The 20593-nt window shown below is 42.7% G+C and overlaps 1 protein-coding gene across 10 annotated transcripts in view; it reads left to right on the top strand.

The window, feature by feature from the left end:
- Nucleotides 1–234: 234 nt before the first annotated feature.
- The window catches only part of GAPVD1 (GTPase activating protein and VPS9 domains 1), a 32427-nt gene continuing 12068 nt past the window's right edge, over nucleotides 235–20593 (top strand). Inside the window, exons 1-17 of one of the 10 annotated variants that reach the window (XM_066980965.1) lie at nucleotides 235–470; nucleotides 1340–1557; nucleotides 4660–4748; nucleotides 7784–7995; nucleotides 8403–9246; nucleotides 10477–10563; nucleotides 11589–11723; nucleotides 11845–12034; nucleotides 14277–14437; nucleotides 15348–15477; nucleotides 16331–16456; nucleotides 17293–17466; nucleotides 17772–17912; nucleotides 18495–18629; nucleotides 19205–19324; nucleotides 19878–19955; nucleotides 20080–20453. In XM_066980965.1, the coding sequence (XP_066837066.1) occupies nucleotides 7811–7995; nucleotides 8403–9246; nucleotides 10477–10563; nucleotides 11589–11723; nucleotides 11845–12034; nucleotides 14277–14437; nucleotides 15348–15477; nucleotides 16331–16456; nucleotides 17293–17466; nucleotides 17772–17912; nucleotides 18495–18629; nucleotides 19205–19324; nucleotides 19878–19955; nucleotides 20080–20453 (2880 nt within the window). In that variant the 5' untranslated portion in view covers nucleotides 235–470; nucleotides 1340–1557; nucleotides 4660–4748; nucleotides 7784–7810. Of the gene's footprint in view, nucleotides 471–503; nucleotides 1192–1339; nucleotides 1558–1709; nucleotides 1852–1926; nucleotides 2045–4653; nucleotides 4749–7783; nucleotides 7996–8402; nucleotides 9247–10476; nucleotides 10564–11588; nucleotides 11724–11844; nucleotides 12035–12934; nucleotides 14223–14276; nucleotides 14438–15347; nucleotides 15478–16330; nucleotides 16457–17292; nucleotides 17467–17771; nucleotides 17913–18494; nucleotides 18630–19204; nucleotides 19325–19877; nucleotides 19956–20079; nucleotides 20454–20593 lie in introns of those variants that run through there. The other 9 variants (XM_066980966.1, XM_066980967.1, XM_066980970.1 and 6 more) reach the window with 9 other exon arrangements.

The following is a 20593-nucleotide window of genomic DNA, read 5'->3' as shown; positions in this document are numbered from 1 at the left end:
CGCGCCCCTCCCGCCGCCCGATTGGTTCGTGCCCCGGCGCCGCGGGCCTATCAGCGGAGAAGCGTGAGCCAAGCGGAGGGCGCCCATTGGCCGCGGGACGCCGTCACGGCGGGGACGGGGCAGCGCCGGGGGGACGTTCTGGAAGTTTCCATGGTGACCGCGCGGCCCCGCCCCGCCCGCCGCGCCTCGCGCCTCAGGGACGGGACGGGGCGGGTGGGGGCACGGCCCCGCGCACCCCCGAGCTCCCGCCCCGGAGCCCAGCGGCAGGGCCGGGCCGGGCCGGGGGCTCGGGCGGTATCACGGGGCCGCGAGGTCGTTGGCTCCCCTTGGGCCGTGCCAGGGCCGAGCCGTGAGGGAGCGGCTGGGGGCGATGCACGGAGCCGCGGGGAGCGGGGCCGGCAGCGGCCTGCGGGCAGGGCTCGCCTCGGAGCCGCCCCGTGTGCGGGGGGGACGTTTCCTGAAGTTCTTCAGTGAGTGATGCTTAGCTCGTGGAAGAGGGCGGCGTCAGCACAGCCGTGTGTCCGGGAGCTGTAAAGAGCCCCTTTGGGTTCCCAGGAAGCCTGGTGCAGGCGAGGGGACAGCTGCGTGCTGCTAGGCCTCAGGCTCGTTGCTGTCAGCTTTCCTGGGGGAGTAATGCCGTAAACACCCCTGGTGTCCTGTGGTGCTGCTGGGAGCAATGCTGACAGCCGGCTGCCTGGTACCAGGCACAGCAGTTTGGTGACACGTTGTGTGGTCACGCTCGATAAACGTTTTCTTGTTGTATTTCAGTTTGCCAAGGTTGTTTCTAAAACGTCAGTTGGCTTTTTAGAAATCAATTGCATAAGGCATTCTCTTTTATCAGAGGAGAAAATGCAAGGCGGTACCTGTGCCAGTACGGAAGAGGCACACACATAATAGTTCAGAGAATAACAGATATAAAGCGTAAATGGGTGGCTCTTGTGCTGAGCTGGCCCTTGGAGGAGCTTTACAGACGATTTAGGCATAGAAAGAGCAGCCGCGGTGACTCAGGGACTTGCTTTCCTACCTACACCACCACCGGCCCCGTGCTGAGGCCTGGATGCCCGGTCCTTACCACAGGGCACCTGGGGGTATTCGCCAGGGTGTTCGCCCTGGGGGATTCGCAGCACCAGGGATGTCAGGAGCCGTGGAGCACAGCTGTCACTGCGCGCTGCGACGAGGTGCTGTGCCCAGGTGAACTCCCTGCGAGTCCGCAGCGGTTACGCTGCAAATGGCACCACTGACGTGTCTGCGATTACCTCTGTTTTTTCTTAGAGAATAAGCTTCTTAAATCCTCTGTCGGGACAAATTCTCACGTAATAAACGACATCCAACTCTTTAGCTTCCCCTAGCATTCCTGCAAGCGCAAGCCTAGAGGTACGCGCGTTGGGAGGAGCGGCCTTGTCGGCCGGGCTGGCAGTCCCAGCGCTGGACTCGATGCCCGTCCGCGCCGTGACCTCAGCAGTCGTTGGGCCGCCAAGTCGTGCGAGGCCGCATCGCGCCCAGCCAGCAGCTCCGTGCTCCCCGAGGCCGGCGTGCCAGGCGAGGAGGACGGGCAGAGTAAGAGCCCCCCCGCGCGGGTCGCTTTTCAGACCAGCGATCCCGGCCGCGCCGCTCCGTGCGGGGCAGGCTTGCCGCGCCCCTCTGTCGGCGGCTCTCCCGTGCTTCTGCGGCGCGCCGCTGGCTCCGCTCGCCGTCGGCCCCCGCTCCAAGCGGCCCCGGCGTCGGGACTACAAGTCCCAGGGCCCCCGGGTCCCAGGAGCGCGGCGTCGCCGCCCGCCGCCTGCGCAGTGCCGCGCCGGGCTCGGGGCCGCAGCGGGAGCCGGGCGGCGGCGGAGCCGGGGCGCTGGCCGGGTAGGGGCGCGCTGCGCGGGCCGCCGGGCGGGGGGGAGGAGGAGGAGGAGGAAGAGGAAAGGGGAGGAAGGGAGGGGAAGGGGAGAGGAAGAGGAAGGGCAGCGGGAGGGCAGGAAGGCGGCAGCCCGGGCCTGGCCGAGCTCTGCCCGTTCCCGGGAGCCGAGCGGGAGGAAGGCTGCGCGCCGAGCAGGAGGTGCCGTCTCGCTTCGTCCCCGGGGCAGGGGCAGGGGCAGCGCGGCCGGGCTGGCCCCGAGGGGGGCGGCTGGAGCCCGGCCCCCGGCCCCCGGCGTGGCTCGGGGCTGCCCCGCGGCCCTCCCTGCTCGCCGCGGCGGGGGCAGCGGGCGGGCAGCGGGCGGCCCGGCAGCGCGGCTCCGCGGCGCCCGTCGCGTTCCGGAGCTTTACAACTTGCAAGTTGCAGAGCGCCGTGACTTCCTTCTTCTTTTTTTTTCTTTTTTTTTTTCTTTTTTTTTTAAATTCTTGGTAGTAGGGTCTTAACGCTGGAGAAGTCGACCGAGCGAGTGTCTGTCTTTTTTCTTGCAAAGTCATGATACTGTGCTGCGAGGGAAGCGCCGTCCGTGCCGTTGAGATTAGGCTCTCACCCGGAGCGTGCGATGCTCTACTTAGCGATAGGTGGAAGGCTATTTTTGTGGACGATGCAGCTGACTCACAAGTGGAAGCTGCAGTTTGAAGATGATGGAGGGGGGCATGGCACAGACAATAGGTGAAATCCAGTATGGTGCGCTTCCAAAAAATGGGCAGCAGACAGGACGGTGATTTTAGGAAACGCTCCTAGGAGCTGCTCCTCCTGGGGAGGGTTCCAGAGTGCTTGAGGTGCCGTACGGGAAGGTTTCAGTGTGTGATGCATCAGGTCCCAGAGCGTGCAGGCTGTGCTGAACAGCAGTCAGTCCCCCTTTACGGTGGATTGCAGCGCTGGGACGTCTCGAGATGAAGATAGGAACTGGTCTCAAGCAAGGAGGCTGGGAACGGGTTGTTTTTGTCAGCGACTTCAAGTTCTGCGCTTCTTCTGACTGAAAGTTAATTAGTGTGACTCATTATGTAAGGGGAACCCCTCTTTCTAACAGCACAGGCAGCCGGAGTGCATTTTAGCCTAGTTGCGTGCTCCTGTGGATTTTTGCGCAATGCAATCATACCACAATTGACAGCTCAGGAGCCAGCTGAGCCTGAGCATTCCTGATAAGCCCTGTTAAGGGGCATGAGAAGCAAGGAGCTTGTTGCACGTAGATCTCATTGCATAGGCACTACGCTGCGTGTTGGCTGCAGAGCAGCCACTTTCAAATGAAGACACTAACTTGAAGAAAGAGTTTCAGCTTAATATTGACAGTCGAATTGTAGCAGATTGAAATGCGTTTTGCATGTTGGACGTGTTTTGAGATGGTGGGTATTGTAACGTGAGAGTTCAGCGGGTAAATCCGAGGTCATGGTGAACTATCCTGCTGAAAAAGGTTTTTTTGTTTGTTTGTTTTTGCTCAAAGTTGGGAGATAAGTTGTTAGCTTGTATAAAGAAGGCTTGTTAGTTGTTACTATAAATATTACCAAAGAGAGAGAGAGTTTCATCTGGGTAAACTAGCATGGAAGTTATTCAGCCCTGCTTTGGAATTCTTTTTCAGTAAGATGGAGTGATTTCAGCTTTGCCTTGCCCTGCCCTGCCTACATTAGATCTGCCCAAACTTGCTTTGGAAGTTGAGTCTTGCGTAGCTAGACTCAGGAGGAGCAAATAACCTTGAGCAGGAAGCGTTGGAGGAGGGAGAATTTGGTGTACTGGCAGTATCTGTGGCTTTGCTTAATCTCTCTTCTGTCAACTGAATCGCAGAAATATTTAATGGAGGTGTCGCTCGTTTCTGTATGGCACGGTACAAAACCGCATACTCTGTAAGTTCAGTACCTGAAGGTTTATGAGAGTGTTTTCCAGGAATTCTAAACGTGAGAAGCAATTCCATGGTTAGTCCCATATTTATCAAAGGCAGAGATTGTCTTGGGTTCTAATAAACTTAGGTCGTGCTGATGGCAGGACAAAACATCTTAGAAGCTGTCAGGTCACACAATCTTTGTGGTTTTGGTGGAGCGTCACAAAGTGGAATTGCTTGAATTGCTGTGATAAGTTTTTCATACTGTGCCACAGCTTTCAGTAGCTTTCTGAGCAGCCTTAGGAATTATGAAGTGTTTTCCTATGAAAATGAGATTACCGGGATTGAAAAATAGCTGGCAGATAGCAGGAGTTATTTAGTACCTGTTGTTTCTTCAGACACATCAGATTGCCAGATAGGTAAATTTCCTAAACTCTCTTTTATACAACTATGTACAGACATCTCTCATTTCAAGTTGATGAATGATAGTTTTAAACTAGATAACTGGGTAATTATGGACAGCTTTTTTATTTGTGAGAAACCGATAAGGTGATCTGATAAACAGCTTTCTGGAATTAGTACCAGCTGAAGCTGCTGCCGCTCTGTCTAACGTTGCCTTCTGCAGTGCGTTACCGAGTACGTAAGTGTGGCTAATTGCTTTTTAAAGCTCTCGTCCTGAGCGCTGGCATGGAGTGAATGTTGTGAAGCGTGGGAAGGTCAGAGAATACAGCTGTTGTCCTGTTATACCGATTGTAAAGGGAAGAGGTTTTCTGAGGGGAGCGGTGCGCTGTATAGGTGTATTCATGGTAGAAGAGTTTCCCCTTTCAGCTTAGGCTGTGTTCATATCAGTATCCAAACAGAGTAATAGCATCTGCATCTCGCCTAAGGAGGTTTTGGGGATTTTTTAATTTTTTTCTTTGACTGTGCTGCATGTTTTCTTTAGAGCCAGCCTGAAGCCTGCTGAAGCGCCGTATGTGTCGAACTACCAGCGTTACAGCTCTGGTGTTCTCAGACGTCGGCCAGACGCTGAAGGTGAAGACAAAGTTTTTTGCACTGTTACTTTCTATGCTTGTGTGATTTCAAAATAATTAACTTTTAAGAACTGGTAATAAGAACGAATGAGACGTTCCTCGTCTGCAGCGGTGTATTTCAGCAGCTGTCATTAGCTGTCAACATGTTTAAGTTTTTTGGAGGACTGTAAAGCCACGGAAGCTGCTGCTCCCTTTTTCTTGTACACAGGGCTCAGAGTGGTGTCATGCAGTCAGCTTCCTGCCCTCTGGATTTTCACAGCTCCTGACAAAATGGTGGCACTTGCTACCCTCCCACGGTTCGATTTCAGATCGGTTCTCCTCTTTCATTATATTTGGTGTTCTGCAGTAGCAATGGGTAAGAGACACGTGGGCCCTGGCAAATTGATAGGATGTTAGTGAGTGGTCCTGGCACCAGGATGTTTAGAAGTGCCGCTGCAGGTGCTAGCAGTCTTCTGAGCTGTGTGCTGTTCGGGGCCTGAGGTTTGCCGTGGTGATTTGGAGAAGTAAAAAAACCTGCACAGCAGCGTGAAACTTGCCACGGTTACTCAGTGCTTACATGTCTCACACCTTCTCTGTTTAAAAAAAAAAAAAAAGTGGCAGTGAAACTCTCTGTGAGAGAAATAACTTTACTAGTAAGTATACGAGACATCTCAGAAGCAGGTTAATCAGCATGTCCATTGTTGAAAGTTTTTATAATGAGTGACGCAAATAGAAACCAGTTGGGAAATTTGGCAAGGCAAAGGCACAGGAACGCAGGCTCTTCATGAGGGTCCTCCCTGCAGTCCCCTGCTCCTTCCCAAAACTTGCTCATAAGTGGGAGAACAACTTAAAATGGAAAGCGTCAACTAAAACCATTATGGTTTAGTAAGCTGTGAGCAACTTTTAAGTCCAGCCCTATGGTGGAAAGCATGTGAAAAGGCAGAAGATAGTTCTGCAGATTGCAGAGTATGTATATTTATACACGTGCAACTTTTTTTCCTGGTTGATATCAACAGCTGGTAGTCTAATAACAAGTTTTTACTCTCTTTACAGACAATATCAAGTTTGATGCTATTTTTCTGCAAGCCCTAAAATTCTGTGGCTAAAAATAAAATTGTTGCAAAAAGTTGGTATTTGTTTCTCAAAGAACTTTGGCAGTAATGTCAGTGTTTCTTTTTTCTAATCGTTTGTCTGAGACTGCCCTAGTTAGAACATCAGAACTACCGCATCCTTGAAGTTCCTCGCTTAATTCCATCTTCTGATAGGAAATATGCATGAGCTCTAACTGGTTAGGGTTGCTGGTTTGGGGTTTTTTGTTTGTTTGCTTGCTTTTTGTTTTTAAGGAGAGTTTTGTATATGTGTCTGTCTCTATTTGCTAGGAACGTCCTTTAAACCACCAGGTGTAATAATACTACACTTTTTTATGCATAAAGACTTGTGACAACATCTGTTTCCATCTCTGCTAGGGTTTTTGTTGTCAGGTAAAAAAACATAGATGAAAGAACTTTATTGTGTGCTCAAGGAGTAGTGATGGTTGTCGGTGCACCTGGTTAGCAGGCTTTCTCCATTCACTGGGGAAAAAACAAGAACAAAAAAGCCAACCCCGCCAACGAATGTAAAACCTGGGCCTAATCTGTATTCTGTAATCTGTGTGTGTAGAGAGGATCGTCTGCTAGCTATGAGGAGCAGTGAGCCACAGGTCTTTAAAACAGTAAAGAGAGAGAGCATTAGACTGGTGGCTGGTAAACGTTTTGTAGTTGTTCAAGCGTGGAATAAATGGTCTTGTGAAGCAGGGTGCCTCTTATGAGGAGTAAATCTTTTGTTTCACTGTAGCGTGGTTTTGAAGGATCCTCCCTAAGATCCCTTGACAGCTCTGACGTCCATCCGTTACCAGGATGTCCGACAGGTAGCTGTTAGGTCTGGATCAAAGCCCTTCTCTTCCCAAATTACCTAGCATGGCTCTTAATGCTGCTGGTGAAGAAGCCTTGGAGCAGTTAATGATTAATGCTATGGAGACGTGATCTGATCTATGTGGTTCTACCCCTTCCCTTGTCAGCATTAATGCAATTGATGTTTGTTTTTTTTTTTTGTCCATGAGTTAATTTTTAGATGGATTAGCTGCTTGAACTTGCTGTGAGTGGTATGGTACTCTGTGTTTATGTAACTGTTAACTAGTAACTAAGATTTAGTATAAGCTCTGACTTCATAAGGAGAAGATGTTGAGACAGACAGTGGCTAGTGGTGACCTCTTTTTTGTCACTGGTGTATTAGGAAAACCTTTGGTTGTTTCAGGTTTTTCTCTTTTAAAAAAAAATAATTTTTTTTGGATCACGCCTCCCCCCCCGCCCCCCCAAATACTCTTCTGAGTGGAAATATTTGAGGAATGTTTTCTGGGTGAGTTTTACCATTGAGAAGCATCTCCAGACTTACTTCCAACTTCTGCCTTACCTAGGTAGTGGTAATCCTTCTTTTTTTTTTTAGTTAGGTAGCAGAAAAATCCAATTAATATATTGAGAGCTTGGTGCCCCTTATACCCAGGGTCTCCTTTTTAGGGGACAGCTTTTTGCTCTTTTAATGGACCAGAGATAACTACCCCCAGATACCTGCGTGGCGCTGTGTTATGCGGGCATGCTTTAGAGCAAAGAAGCAAGCACAAAACTCTTTTTCCATGTTCACCAGGCAGTAGTCAGAATTGGACTCCTCTTCCTCTCCCGAGCTCGTGGCATCGAAGCGGCAGGAATGTCTGCCCCTCTCCAAGTAGTGGCCGGTTGCTCACCCTGCCTGCTGGAGGTGCGGTGTAAGAGGGCTGTGGGTACTGTGTTGCTGGCTCAGGTGATGTGCGAGTTGAAGATGCCACTCACTGCTGTGCAAGTGTCCCTGATGTGCTGACATGTCAAGGGGTTAATGAAACTGGCTGTTAGGAAAGCTCACATTAAGGCAGGATGGCCACGGAAATATTTACTGCTAAGCTTGCAGCCTTCTTACTGCTTCATCGGGGCCAACAAAGCTAGTTCTGGAAGTGTTGAAATTCACCTTTTTTTCCCCGTTTTCTTTCAGTGAGTGCTGTGTAGTCCACTGTCAAAGATGGTGAAGCTGGATATACACACGCTGGCTCATCACCTCAAGCAGGAACGACTGTATGTGAACTCGGAAAAGCAACTGATTCAGAGGCTCAATGCGGATGTACTGAAGACAGCTGAAAAGCTGTACCGCACAGCATGGATTTCCAAGCAGCAAAGGATTAATTTGGACAGACTGATCATAACAAGGTGACTAGGAGGGGTGGTAGTGGAGAATTTGTGGGGAGAAAAAACTCTAAACTTCTGTGAATTGCAGCAAATCTATCAGATTTTTCATCCTTATTATCTCGAGTCCTTTGCTGTGCTGACTATAAAAATAGTGAAGTTTTAAAAATCTAAACTAGGGTGTCTGACTCACCTGAGGCTTGCTTGTTGTCTGTTTAAGCTACCCCCATTTCATATGTGTATTTGTTTTACTTCTGTTCAGAGTTTATGGGAGCAAACTGTCCTTGTCCCTGAATATGGCAATCGTTTGGGTTAACTGTATGGGAAGACTTTTTGCCTTCGTGTACCCTTGTTAACAGATTGACCCCCTGATGCCTTCTGGTAAACTTGTTTGCTTATGAGTTACACTGTTTCTGTGTTTTTCTTTAAAGTGCTGAGGCTTCTCCTGCTGAATGCTGTCAGCATGCAAAAATCCTGGAGGACACGCAGTTTGTGGATGGATACAAGCAGTTGGGATTTCAGGAGACTGCTTATGGAGAATTCCTAAACAGACTGAGAGAGAACCCTAGGCTTATTGCATCCTGTCTGGTTGCCGGAGAGAAGCTCAACCAGGACAACACGCAGGGCGTCATCCACACAGTCTTCACCTCCATTTACGGCAACTGCATCATGCAGGAGGACGAGAGCTACCTCCTCCAGGTCCTTCGCTACTTGATCGAATTTGAACTTAAGGAAAGTGACAACCCTAGGCGGCTGTTGAGACGAGGTACTTGTGCGTTCAGCATCTTATTCAAACTTTTTTCTGAAGGACTTTTTTCTGCAAAACTTTTTCTTACTGCAACTTTACACGAGCCAATCATGCAGCTTCTGGTTGAAGACGAAGACCACCTGGAAACCGATCCAAACAAATTAATTGAGAGATTCTCTCCAGTACAACAGGAAAAGTTGTTTGGAGAGAAGGGCACAGAAAAGTTCAAGCAAAGAGTTCAAGAGATGGTCGACTCCAACGAGGCCAAATTGGTGACCTTGGTGAACAAATTCATAGGCTATCTCAAACAAAACACATACTGTTTTCCACACAGCTTGCGATGGATCGTGTCACAAATGTACAAAACGCTCTCATGTGTAGACAGGCTGGAGGTCGGAGAGGTCAGAGCAATGTGCACGGATCTCCTGCTAGCATGTTTCATCTGTCCTGCGATTGTTAACCCAGAACAGTACGGGATAATTTCTGATGCTCCTATAAACGAGGTGGCAAGATTTAATCTGATGCAGGTATGACTCCTTTTAAGCTAATCTAAAAAAAAATTTGAAAGAAATGTCCTTGGCTTTTTTTTCCTCTACTGCAACAGGGTGGTACTGTGTTAAAGGTAGAGTGCTCTACCTCCAGTCTACAAGATAAATGCTAATACAGTATTTATCGTTGCTGAGAAGGCATGTTCTAAAGTTTATCTGCTTGTTTGCTTAAAATATTCACTTTAAAAATGTTACAGGGTGTATTCCTTTCTCTCTTACAAGAGCTGCAAATGTACTTAGCTTCCATTCTTCATAGTAGCTTTTATAAAGTGTAAACGTGACTGTAAGATGAATTCTGGAATGTATGTAAACTAATGCAGTGCTGTTCTTTCTAACGTTAAGTATTATGCCAGGTATTTAACAAAATAATGAAATATTTTTCTGACAAAAAAACCTCTTGTCAAGCAGTAGTGACCACTATGTAGCTGTGTAGCTGTCTACTCTTTTATTAGAGTATTCCCCAGCCCTCACGGCAAATTTTTGTCTGTGTGAATACTTGGACAATTTAATGCTAGTATATAGAGGTGTAGCCTGTGGGTATTAAGTGAGACTCGTTTGGCTGAGGATATGGCCCACACAAGTAACAAAACTTTTTAAAAAATGTCTACGAAGTGGACAGTGATCCCCACAAAAATCATTCCTGTGAATTTTACTCACTACACTTTTACTGCCAGGGCCTTGCATTGGTTTTCAGGTACGTTAGCAGTCCTGTCCAGTATCGCAGCTTGCGTGTTGCAGCACAGGTTGCAGTTGTTGACTCTTTAAAACTGAGAGTAGGTTGCAGTTGGTGATTTATAACGAGTATACTCTCTGATCAAGAGTTAGACCTTTTCCTGTTTTGTTTTTCTCCCCACTTACACTTAGTAAAGTACATACAGCCTTTTAAAATCTCTAGCTTTGAGATAATCGGAATTGAGAGTTGAATCTAGGTCATGTTGTAAAAACAAACATGCTTTGTTCTTGTGAAGGAAGTATGGATACTCATGGCATACTGTGCATGCAGATTTTCTTATTAAATGCAATGACTGCTTTTTTTTTTAATATGCTTGCATTTTTTCTGCCCTAAAAGCAAATACAAAACTATCCAATCAACCAAAAGTATTTATAATGTTAAATTAAAATGAACGTAGAACAGAAGAGTTGCCTTAACTAATTTTTATAACAGGGTCCATCATGATGATGTTTTGCAATATTTATTCCTCATTTCAGGTCGGGAGACTTCTGCAGCAATTGGCAATGACAGGTTCTGAAGAGGGGGATCCACGTATGAAGAACAACCTTGCTAAATTTGACAAAGTAAGAGTCCAGACTTCAAAAAACCAAGACTCCTGTGTATACTTCATCCTTCTGTAGCCTCTTTTTTCTGACATTGCATAGGACTTGCTGAGCAGTTAACTTAGGATTTCCATGTACTGAAAAGCAGATTAAATCTGCACAGAGCTGGGAACAAAATCTTGAGTACTAGAATTAAGGCTCAGGGATTCTCACTTCTACTTTGACATCATACTTCTTAAAAGAAAATGCAGAAAAGAAATTAAAGCAAGTTACCTTTTAAACTGAAATGCTGAATTACTGTCTGTTTTTTACTGATGCGAAAGAAAACACTTAGATCTGCAGGCAACTTTTCTATGAAATCTAGTGTTTAAAAAGTCATTTGTTGGCACAAGGAACTTCTGTTTGTTTTTTTTTTTTTTGCTTTTTTGTTTGCCTTTTCATGTGTTAGTATGACTCCTCCATAGCAATTAGCTTCATCAGAACAATGAAACTAATGATTTTTTATGTACAGCCATATATTAAAAACAAACAAACAAAAAAACCCCATACACTTAATTTGCTTGTGTAACTTCCAGGTTTTGGTTAATTAAAAGTGCACTTCAGTCATCATACGAAGTTACATATCTATTGTACAGGTAATGTTCAGTCAGATTAGAAAGTGATACTGTGTGTTGCTTCCTTGTTTCACTTTTAATCTGTGCTCAGCAGATCCTTCAGGAAGGGGCAGCTTATTTGCCATAAACAGTTTAATTCATATTTAAGATCTGAAACTGCTGTTCTGCAATGAAACACTTTAAAAACTGTAAGAACACTTAAGTAGCACTTTTAAATGCAGAAAAGGATTGCAGGAAGTACTAAAACTAACTGCAGACTTTCCTTACTTGCCTTTCAGTGGGTTTAATAATGCATGGTATTTTATCCTAAGATGTTAGAAGTAGGAAGCAAAACTTAATGTTATTATGTAAACTATTTAGCTCTTGTCATAACTTAGGTTCTTTTCAACCGCTGGTACATGGTCTTTCATTTCAAAACTTCTTCCCTTGCAGAGCTGCGTTGCTGCTTTCCTGGACGTAGTTATTGATGGGCGTGCAGTTGAAACTCCTCCAATGTCTTCAGTTAATCTCCTGGAGGGGCTGAGTAGAACAGTGGTTTACATGACATACAGCCAGCTAACTAGTCTGGTAATATTTTAAGTTCCTAAATAGAATTAATATAAACTTGCACCCATGTGTTTACAGATCGGATAAACAGGGCTGGTAATTCACACTGCAGTTCTTACCCACTCTATTTCTAAACTTGTAGGTTGGTTTTATGCGGAATGTGATGTCAAGTGATCAACTTAAGGAAGATCGGATGGCTTTGGAAAACTTGCTAGCAAACTTGCCCCAGAACAAACCAGGGAAAAGCAGCAGCCTTGAAATGACTCCGTATAATACACCACAGCTCTCTCCTGCAACCACTCCAGCTAACAAAAAAAATCGCTTACCAATAGGTAAGGACAGCAAACAGGCTTCCTGCATGATTTCTGATACCATGATATATTTTTTTTTTTTAACCTTTTTTTAATCATCTTCTTAGGATTATTCTTTGGCTACACCTTCAGGTCCTGCTTTTTATTCTGTAGATGATAGAGAATTTTCTTTTGCATAAATAGCCAGGTATCTTTATTACTTTCTGATGTGAGTGTCGTGAGCTTCCCCACTCTGGACTGAACTGGAGAAGAATGCTGGAGTAGTTTTTAGGTTAATGCAAGGATAGTAAAGGGAAAGTTTGAAGATGGGAAGCAGATCTAGGAGGGAAGATTGCGTAGGAAATTGGTAAGATGGAAGCTATGACACTTAAATAGTGGGGCAAAATAAGTTTAAAATGATTGTATCATAGAAGGGAGCAAATGTGGAGGAGGAAGAAAAAGAGTAGAACTTTGAGTATGTGTTGAGAAGAGAATCTCTCTTTGTTCTCCATTATTTGTCCAATCTAGTTTCAGTAGTTAAGATACTGTAATGCAATTTTATGTTTTCTTTTCCTGTTTTTGAACAGGTTTTCCGAATCTTGAACTTTTCCATTTCAGTAATATTTTCTCTTAATATAAGAAGTGTGGTACTCTTTGTCACTGTGTATTTATGTGGATATGACCAAATGGGATATTTCTGTTCATTTGAGACATTTCGTGTTAGTTTGTAGTAGGATCAAAATACATACAGACAGATAAGCGGCACAGAAAAACAAACCCCAAAACAAACCTATCCCATGTTGTTTTAACTCTGCTGCTGAATGGGTCTGGTCTTAGGCCTATAAAGTAGTGGCACAACAAGATTTATTTTATGATACAAAATAGTTTTGTTACTCAAAGTTTTGATTTCTTTTGTTTTACTTTAATGCTTTCGAAATCCAGGACAGCAATTGGCAGCCATTACTGCCTGGGATACTTCTGCTACCAATCTTTCAGCTCATATAACTCTAGTAACCCCTTTTGGTGGGTAATGCCCTCTTTCCGTTCTTTTCTGTGAAACTTACTTATAACACAACTGTCATACTTAAGCATGCTTTTGGTTTACTTTGGCAATCAGTTCTTTTTCAGATTTTGTAATTGATTTCTATATGAAACTCATTCTTTATGTACGTGTAGTTTTTAAGAATACCGTATGTGTATTTGTGGATGATTTTAAAATCAAAATTTGGCTGTTAGTTCTGCATACTTGCCTTGTTTTCCCTGGATCAAATAAAGAAATAATTGGTGTCATGTTGCCATACTTAGCAATGTTAATTCCCTGTGGGTGTTTTTCCTTCCACAGTGTCAAACATGAAAATGAGGCTACTTGAAAAGACTAATAAAGAGTCACCAAATAATCAGAATAAAACACCTGATGTTGTATTTGCGGATCTGCATTTGAGACACATACTAGAATAAATTTTCTCTACTTAAAAGTTTTTCCTCCTAAAATGCAAATTAATTAAACATCGTTTATAAGCCACAGGAACCTAGACCTTTTTTGTTGGTAACAGACTTCCTAATGTTATCAACTAATTTATGAAGGGTCTTTCTGTGATTGGAACACACGATTTTACAAAGGCAGAATCTGTTTTTCAAGAGATCTTTTTGTTTCTTTTTGGGTGCTTTTTAAACTTTGCCTATTACTAGATCAGTGGCAATCTCTTCTAAGGATAGATGTTTTTTCTAGGTTGTGTGGGCATGTATGACTACTATTTAAAGAGCGAAGAAATAGCACATGGTTCTTAAAATATTTAAAACATAAATATCTTCCTCAATTCCTTTGAATTATATGGATGGAGTAGTCTTTTTAACAAAATGAGTGCAGACATCATATTCCCACCTCCAAGTGTATATAGTTGGGGAGCTCCTCTGCAGCTACCACCACATCAAATTCACTGTTACTACTTGGTTGCATTTTTGATTACACGTCAAAACTCTGGACCCTTTAAAGTTACTGAAATTTGTGCTAATCTTTGGTGTAAAAAATTGTGCAGGCAAACAGGATGTGACATACATTGTTTCTCTCAATTTTTATGTTATGTGCTTTTTCACAGTTCAGTACTTAATGTTAAACACTGATTCTATCTCTCAAATTCTATTAAGACTTGGCATTTTATAAATTTATTAGTATGCATGTTATTAATTTGAAACATTGCAGTTCTGTATCTCCATTGTATTGTCTTTTTTTCTCCCTAAACAAGGAACAGCTTTCTAATGTTGATATTTCAAAACACTTTCTTAGCAACTCGTAGCAGAAGTAGATCAAATATTCTAATGGATCAGCATGGAGATCACGAAGGATCCTCGCAGGAGACTATCCCAGAAGTTCAGCCGGAAGAAGTGCTGGTGATTTCTTTAGGAACAGGTCCACAGATTACTCCAGGAATGATGTCAGAAAATGAGGTATGCAAAATCTATTACAGCTTAGATATTTTGAAAAATACAGCCTCTGTGTTCTTTAATAGCAGAACAATGAAGTTGTGGTGCTTAAATTCAGATAATGCATTCAAAAAGTGATTAAAATCTTCACTTGTTTGTTTTACTGAACTTGGGTGTTTTAGCTTTCCAATTTCCACGTGTTAGAAGTTTTTTCTCCTCCCTTAGTATATCTGCAAGTTGTGAAAAACAGTATATTAACACAGGAAAAATGAGGCTGGCAGTTTTATGAAGAGGCTTTGTCATCTAACATGCTTAACAAACCGGGGCTGTTTCTTCTGAGCATGAATAAATTAATTCTATTACCTCCCTGTGTGCTTTGTCCTCTGCATCAAGTGATGTATGTGAATAACAGCACAGGAACGCTGATCCTGATGTTTTTGGCAGCTCAGACTTGAATCACACAAGCCCAGCTTCTTGTGAGGGTGGAGCTGTGGTCACGTTGCCACGAATGCCTTCAAAATATGTCACTTAGGTTAAGGCTGGTTTTCTAGCCTGTTCTTTCATCAGGCACAGAACAGCATTCTGCTTTCATCTTCACTGCTTTGCTTGATAGTTGGGATTATCTCCTTCTGCAGCCTTGTGTAACCATCAGTTTCCATATTACATCAGACTGATGGAGTAAGGAGGGAGCTGGTGGGCCTGCTATTACCAGGGTTTGCCCTATGTTCATGTCTTGGTTACCTTATATCCCCTCCAGGCTCTAACTTTGGAGATAAATGTGTTTTTTTCAAATGGAATGTTAGGAGTTTGATTATACCATTAACATCTAGAAAAAAAAGTACAAAAAGCATGTGCAAGTTTTTGTTCACTGTGTAATTATCTGGAAAATAGATTATGTTAAGAAAGTCTTGTTTATTTCCCCCCAACTCTCCAGGTCTTAAACATGCAGCTCGCAGATGGCGGACAAGGAGATGTCCCTGTTGATGAAAACAAACTCCATGGTAAACCTGATAAAACCTTGCGCTTTTCCCTCTGCAGTGATAATCTGGAAGGAATATCTGAAGGTGAAGCGTTACTTAAGTCTTGAAGAAGTTTTGTCACTTTTTTTCCCCTTATCTGTAAAAGAAACTTCTGTTAAATATAGCATGTCATCTCTGCTGTTTTAAAGACCAAGCTAAGAGCTTGTCTTTTCTGTTAGCCATTCAAAGAAAAAAGTCTGGAACTGAACTTTGACCTGCAAAGGCATAACTTAGTCTGAGTATTATGACCAAAAACAGTAAGTGTATTTAGAAGAAGAGTGTTGTTGTTTTTTTAATTAAATGCACAACTAATTATTAAAGATAATCTAACTTTCCTCTAAACTTAGAGTTCTCAGACTTTTTTTTTTTCATCATGTTTTAATAAACTATTACATATCTCAGAATGGTTTCTGGACTCAGGACAACTCCTTTATATTAACCTCAGACACAACAAAGCAGAAGTTTATCTGTGGTGTCGAAGAGGTCTGTACAAATTATTTAGTGTGCTTTATTTTTTATAGCTTCTGTAATGTAGTTCTTGCTCTCTTTTCTTTCTTCTCAAATAAACAATAATTTAATTAAAGAAGAAGGCTTTATTGACTTTCAGTTGAAGTATGGTAATGGTGAGATTCTAGATATCTCTGGTAATCTATTTGTAGGTTATGATAGTCAGCATGGTCCTTCGTACATGTGAAGTAAAAATCATAGTGCAGATTAAGAATCTACAGAGTCGGGATCAAGAGTAGCAAAACACTTCGTTCATCAGTTCAGTATTTTGTATTGGAACACCTACTTAATTTCTCTTAATCGTTGTTGTTAATTGTGTCCTGGATTGTTAATCCTGTATATTTGGAAACTGTTATTCAAATTAGATTTATGGTAAAATGTGTTTTCACAGGTCCTTCAAATCGCTCCAACTCTGTATCATCTTTGGATTTAGAAGGAGAGTCTGTATCAGAGCTTGGTGCAGGCCCCTCTGGGAGCAATGGTGTTGAAGCTCTGCAGCTGTTAGAGCATGAACAAGGCAGGTGCTAATTCTCTGAAACAAGTGCCTGAGGTGCTGTAGATGCTAAAGCCAAAGTTCTGTGGAAAAAGGTTGAGAAATTTACTAGTTTGGGGAAAAAATAAGGAAATGTTCACCCTGTGCAATCAGTCTTGCATTTATTTCTGTGGCGTTTTTGTTTTTCCTCCTAGAAATATTTCTTGTAGTCCACAGGAAAAGAAAATTGCATGGAATTTTGAGACTTAAGTCCTTTATAGGAAACTGCTTGTAAAGTTTTGTTTGATACTTAATTTCCCTTTAAGGGAATAAGGTGGTCTACCGTGGAGTAGTCTTAAAGCAGCTGAATAGCTTTCTGTTTAACATAAATTTGTGAAACACCGGAACGGGTTGCCCAGAGAGGTTTTGGAGCCTCCAACCTTGGAGATTTTCAAAACAAGACCATGAGCAACCTGCTGTAATTGACCATGTTTCGAACAGGGGGTTTGGACTTGAATGATCTCTGGAGATCCCTTCCAACTTCAACAATTCTGTGTTAAGTTTTTTATTGGAATTGTGTAAGTTTCTTGATAATGTGTTAAATTTTATCCATTACCTTATCTGTCAGTTTGGTTGATAGGTCACCATGTGTTTTTTAAGACTCTTCTTACATCTCAGATGTACTTAAACATTGCTTTCAGGGAGCATCTCTTGAATTGTATAATGGTGCTTTACAGGCCTTACTTGTAAACACTATCTTATGTGACAGAATTAGTGTTTGTGCTTTTTTTTCCCCCCCTTTAATGTACTCTTACAGATTTTCAATTAGAAGTAATCAGAGAAGCCTTTCAAAAAATTCAGAACTTTTTATTTTTATATAGCCACAACTCAGGATAATCTTGATGACAAGCTCCGTAAGTTTGAAATCCGTGATATGATGGGGTTGACTGATGACAGAGATATATCAGAAACTGTCAGCGAAACTTGGAGTACAGATGTCTTGGGTAGTGACTTTGATCCAAATATTGATGAAGACCATTTGCAAGAAATTGCAGGTAACTCAGTTGTGCATCTGGTATGTTAAAATGTTTCATGCTTGCTTTGAAATGGTGAAGCTCCAGAACCCTTCTCCTCTCTTTCTAAATAGGTGTTTTCATTGATTAAAGTGGAGCTGCTCTGTAGGAGGATTTTGTGTGCATGACTTGTATTGTGTTTGGTTGCCCATTTTTATCTTTGTAACATTGTCTTTCATTATTAGTTTATTAAGGACACTTACAAGAGGAAAAATAAGAACACGTTGTGTTAGACTTATCTTCAGAAAGTATACATCTAGTTGTACATTTCTGCTTTACTTTTGCAGGTGCAGCTGCAGAGAACATGCTAGGCAGCTTGCTGTGTTTACCAGGTTCAGGATCTGTGTTGCTTGATCCTTGCACAGGTTCAACCATATCAGAAACCACAAGCGAGGCCTGGAGTGTGGAAGTATTACCAAGTGACTCAGGTCAGAATTATGTAGCTTGTATTTATTACTTCAGTGTGAACCAGAGGCATATAATCCAAAGCAACAGCCTCTTCCTCTGTTTCCTCAAGAAACTCTTGTTGTAAGCTTAAGTTAATATTTGTGAATACTTCTAGTATTAGAAGGATGTATTATTCCTAGGCAGAGAGAAGATAAAAAGCATTGTAAGAGACTTACTGCTACTTAATAAATTCTTAAGGGCTGAAAAAGGAGGGAAGGGAATGCAAAGCAAAATTGTTAGCTCTTTTTTATAGTGCTGTTTAGTAGTGCTATATTTGATCACGATTTACTTTGGTTGTTTTGGCTGTATACTGTTGTCTCTAAGTAATACAATACTTAAACTGATAAGAACTTGTCAAAATGCCTATGCAAATAGGGCATTGCTATCTGTGCAGAGTCCTGCCTTCTGTGCACGGAGAAAACTTGCTGAAGTGGTTCAGTTAGCTTAAAAATTAATATTCCAAATCAAGCCTCACACTCTTCTTTTTGTATGTGAATTTTAAGGGAGCCTAGCATTGAGTAATGATGCTTTTTCTCTCTTCTCTGTGTTGTCTCCCTTTGTAGAGGCCCCAGACCTAAAACAGGAAGAAAGACTGCAAGAACTGGAAAGCTGTTCTGGGCTGGGTAGCACATCTGATGACACAGATGTAAGGGAGGTCAGCTCTCGACCCAGTACACCAGGCCTCAGCGTTGTATCAGGTGTGTTTAATTGAGTCTGAAAACACACTGGTATATTAGAACATAGCATCTGCTCTGCTGCGTTTGCTTTAGTTTCATGAGAAAAAAATTATATGTAACTTTTTGTACTCATTCTGGGATTTTCAAAGCTGTAATTCTTTATTTAACTTAGAAAATTAAAAAAAAAAAGTAGCAATGCATAGAATACTGTGTGGTACAGTAGTAATGGTTAGTAGTGGAGCATTGATTTAGAGGAAACTCCTAACTTTCTTGTATTTAGTTTATTATCGTAACTTTAAGTAAATCGGCATATATGTACTTGAGTTCCTAGTTTTCCACAAAGTATTTATCAGAGTGAAATATCTTTCTAATGCACGTTTTCAAAGTGTATTCATGGGTGTGTTAAAACCATTGAATATGTAAAGCAGAAATATAAAATCTCATTTTACAATTATGGAAATTTGGAATGCTCTTAAGTGGTGCTGTCAGTTAGGACTTGATTATTGCATTGCTCACCAAACATTTTAACAGCTTCAGGATTTTACCTCCTTTTTGTCTGGAAGAGTATTTAAGGTGCTTCTTTTGTTATATGTAAGGTATTAGTGCAACATCTGAAGATATTCCTAATAAGATTGAGGATCTCAGGTCTGAATGTAGCTCTGACTTTGGGGGAAAAGATTCTGTGACAAGTCCTGACATGGATGAAACAGCCCATGGTAAGTAAGATACCAGTAAATGAGAAGTAAAAACTCTGATAACTGAGGTCTCACAACATTAGTAAAAGTGATGTGTTTATAATGGATATTGAGAATCCCCAAATTTTTACGTTGTAGTAGAAGCACAGTAGAAGCTCAGAGGATACTCCTCCTCTCCTAGTTTTTTCCCTATTTCAAAGATCTGATGGCTGAGAAGTTCAATATTTTCCTTATTTCTAGCACTGTATTTGTTTGGCAAAGAGATACCGGTATTTTGTAGCACTAGAGCTTGATCCTTCAATCTAAGATTGCCTTTTGCTAATTCTGTTCGATTGCATTGATTGTTTTCTTGCACTTTGGAATTGGTCTGCTCCTCAAGATTTTCCCCATTTTTGTGATGCAGTTTTTTGATCATCAGGCCACATTAGACAGGAATCTTTCCGTATCAGAATATCTTTAATAATTTTTTAGAACATAAGTTCTGTGAACTGTTACTGAGGGCTGTTTTTTCAATGTCCCTTACATGCAAGTGGTTCTTTGAACAATGCTAACTTTTTTTTAACCTGTGTTTCAGGAGCTAGTCAGTTGACATCTCCTCCTTCTCAGACAGATTCTTTGCTTGCATTGTTTGACCCTCTGTCATCAAATGAGGGTAAGTGGTAAAGAATAAGCTTTGTTAATAAAAATTGCCATTCAATACTTCTATGTTAGTATCAGCTAATTTGGATGAATATTAACAGAAATGTGTGTGGCTTCTTTTATGTTTATTACCTCAGGTGTATCAGCTGTAGTAAGGCCTAAAGTACACTATGCAAGACCATCTCACCCACCACCAGATCCACCGATTTTAGAAGGAGCTATGGGAGGTAATGAGGCCCGATTGCCAAACTTTGGGTCTCACGCTTTAATTCCAACTGATCTAGAAGCATTCAAGCAGAGGCATTCTTACCCAGAAAGGCTAGTCCGCAGCAGGAGTTCAGATATAGTGTCATCAGTTCGGAGACCTATGAGTGATCCTGGGTGGAACAGACGTCCTGGTAACGAGGAGAGGGAACTTCCGATGCCAACCACCAACACTGGGACAGCCGTTCTGGTGGCTGCATCTCAGTCGTCGTCTTCATCTCCCAGTAAAGACTCCTCTAGGGGAGAGGTGAGGTTCCTGTTTATCATTTTGTGTTGTTGGTTTGTTTTTTTCCCTAGCGTGCCCACTATAACTATGCTTCTCATGCCAGAAAGCTGTTAGTAAATGTTTTTAACCAAGGAATTACAATGTATTGTGGGTACTTCTTA

The sequence above is a fragment of the Anser cygnoides genome, chromosome 20, assembly GCF_040182565.1.
Source record: "Anser cygnoides isolate HZ-2024a breed goose chromosome 20, Taihu_goose_T2T_genome, whole genome shotgun sequence".
NCBI lineage: Eukaryota > Metazoa > Chordata > Aves > Anseriformes > Anatidae > Anser > Anser cygnoides.
The sequence above is the reverse complement of the archived record's forward strand: the minus strand, read 5'-3'. Positions and strand labels throughout refer to the sequence as shown.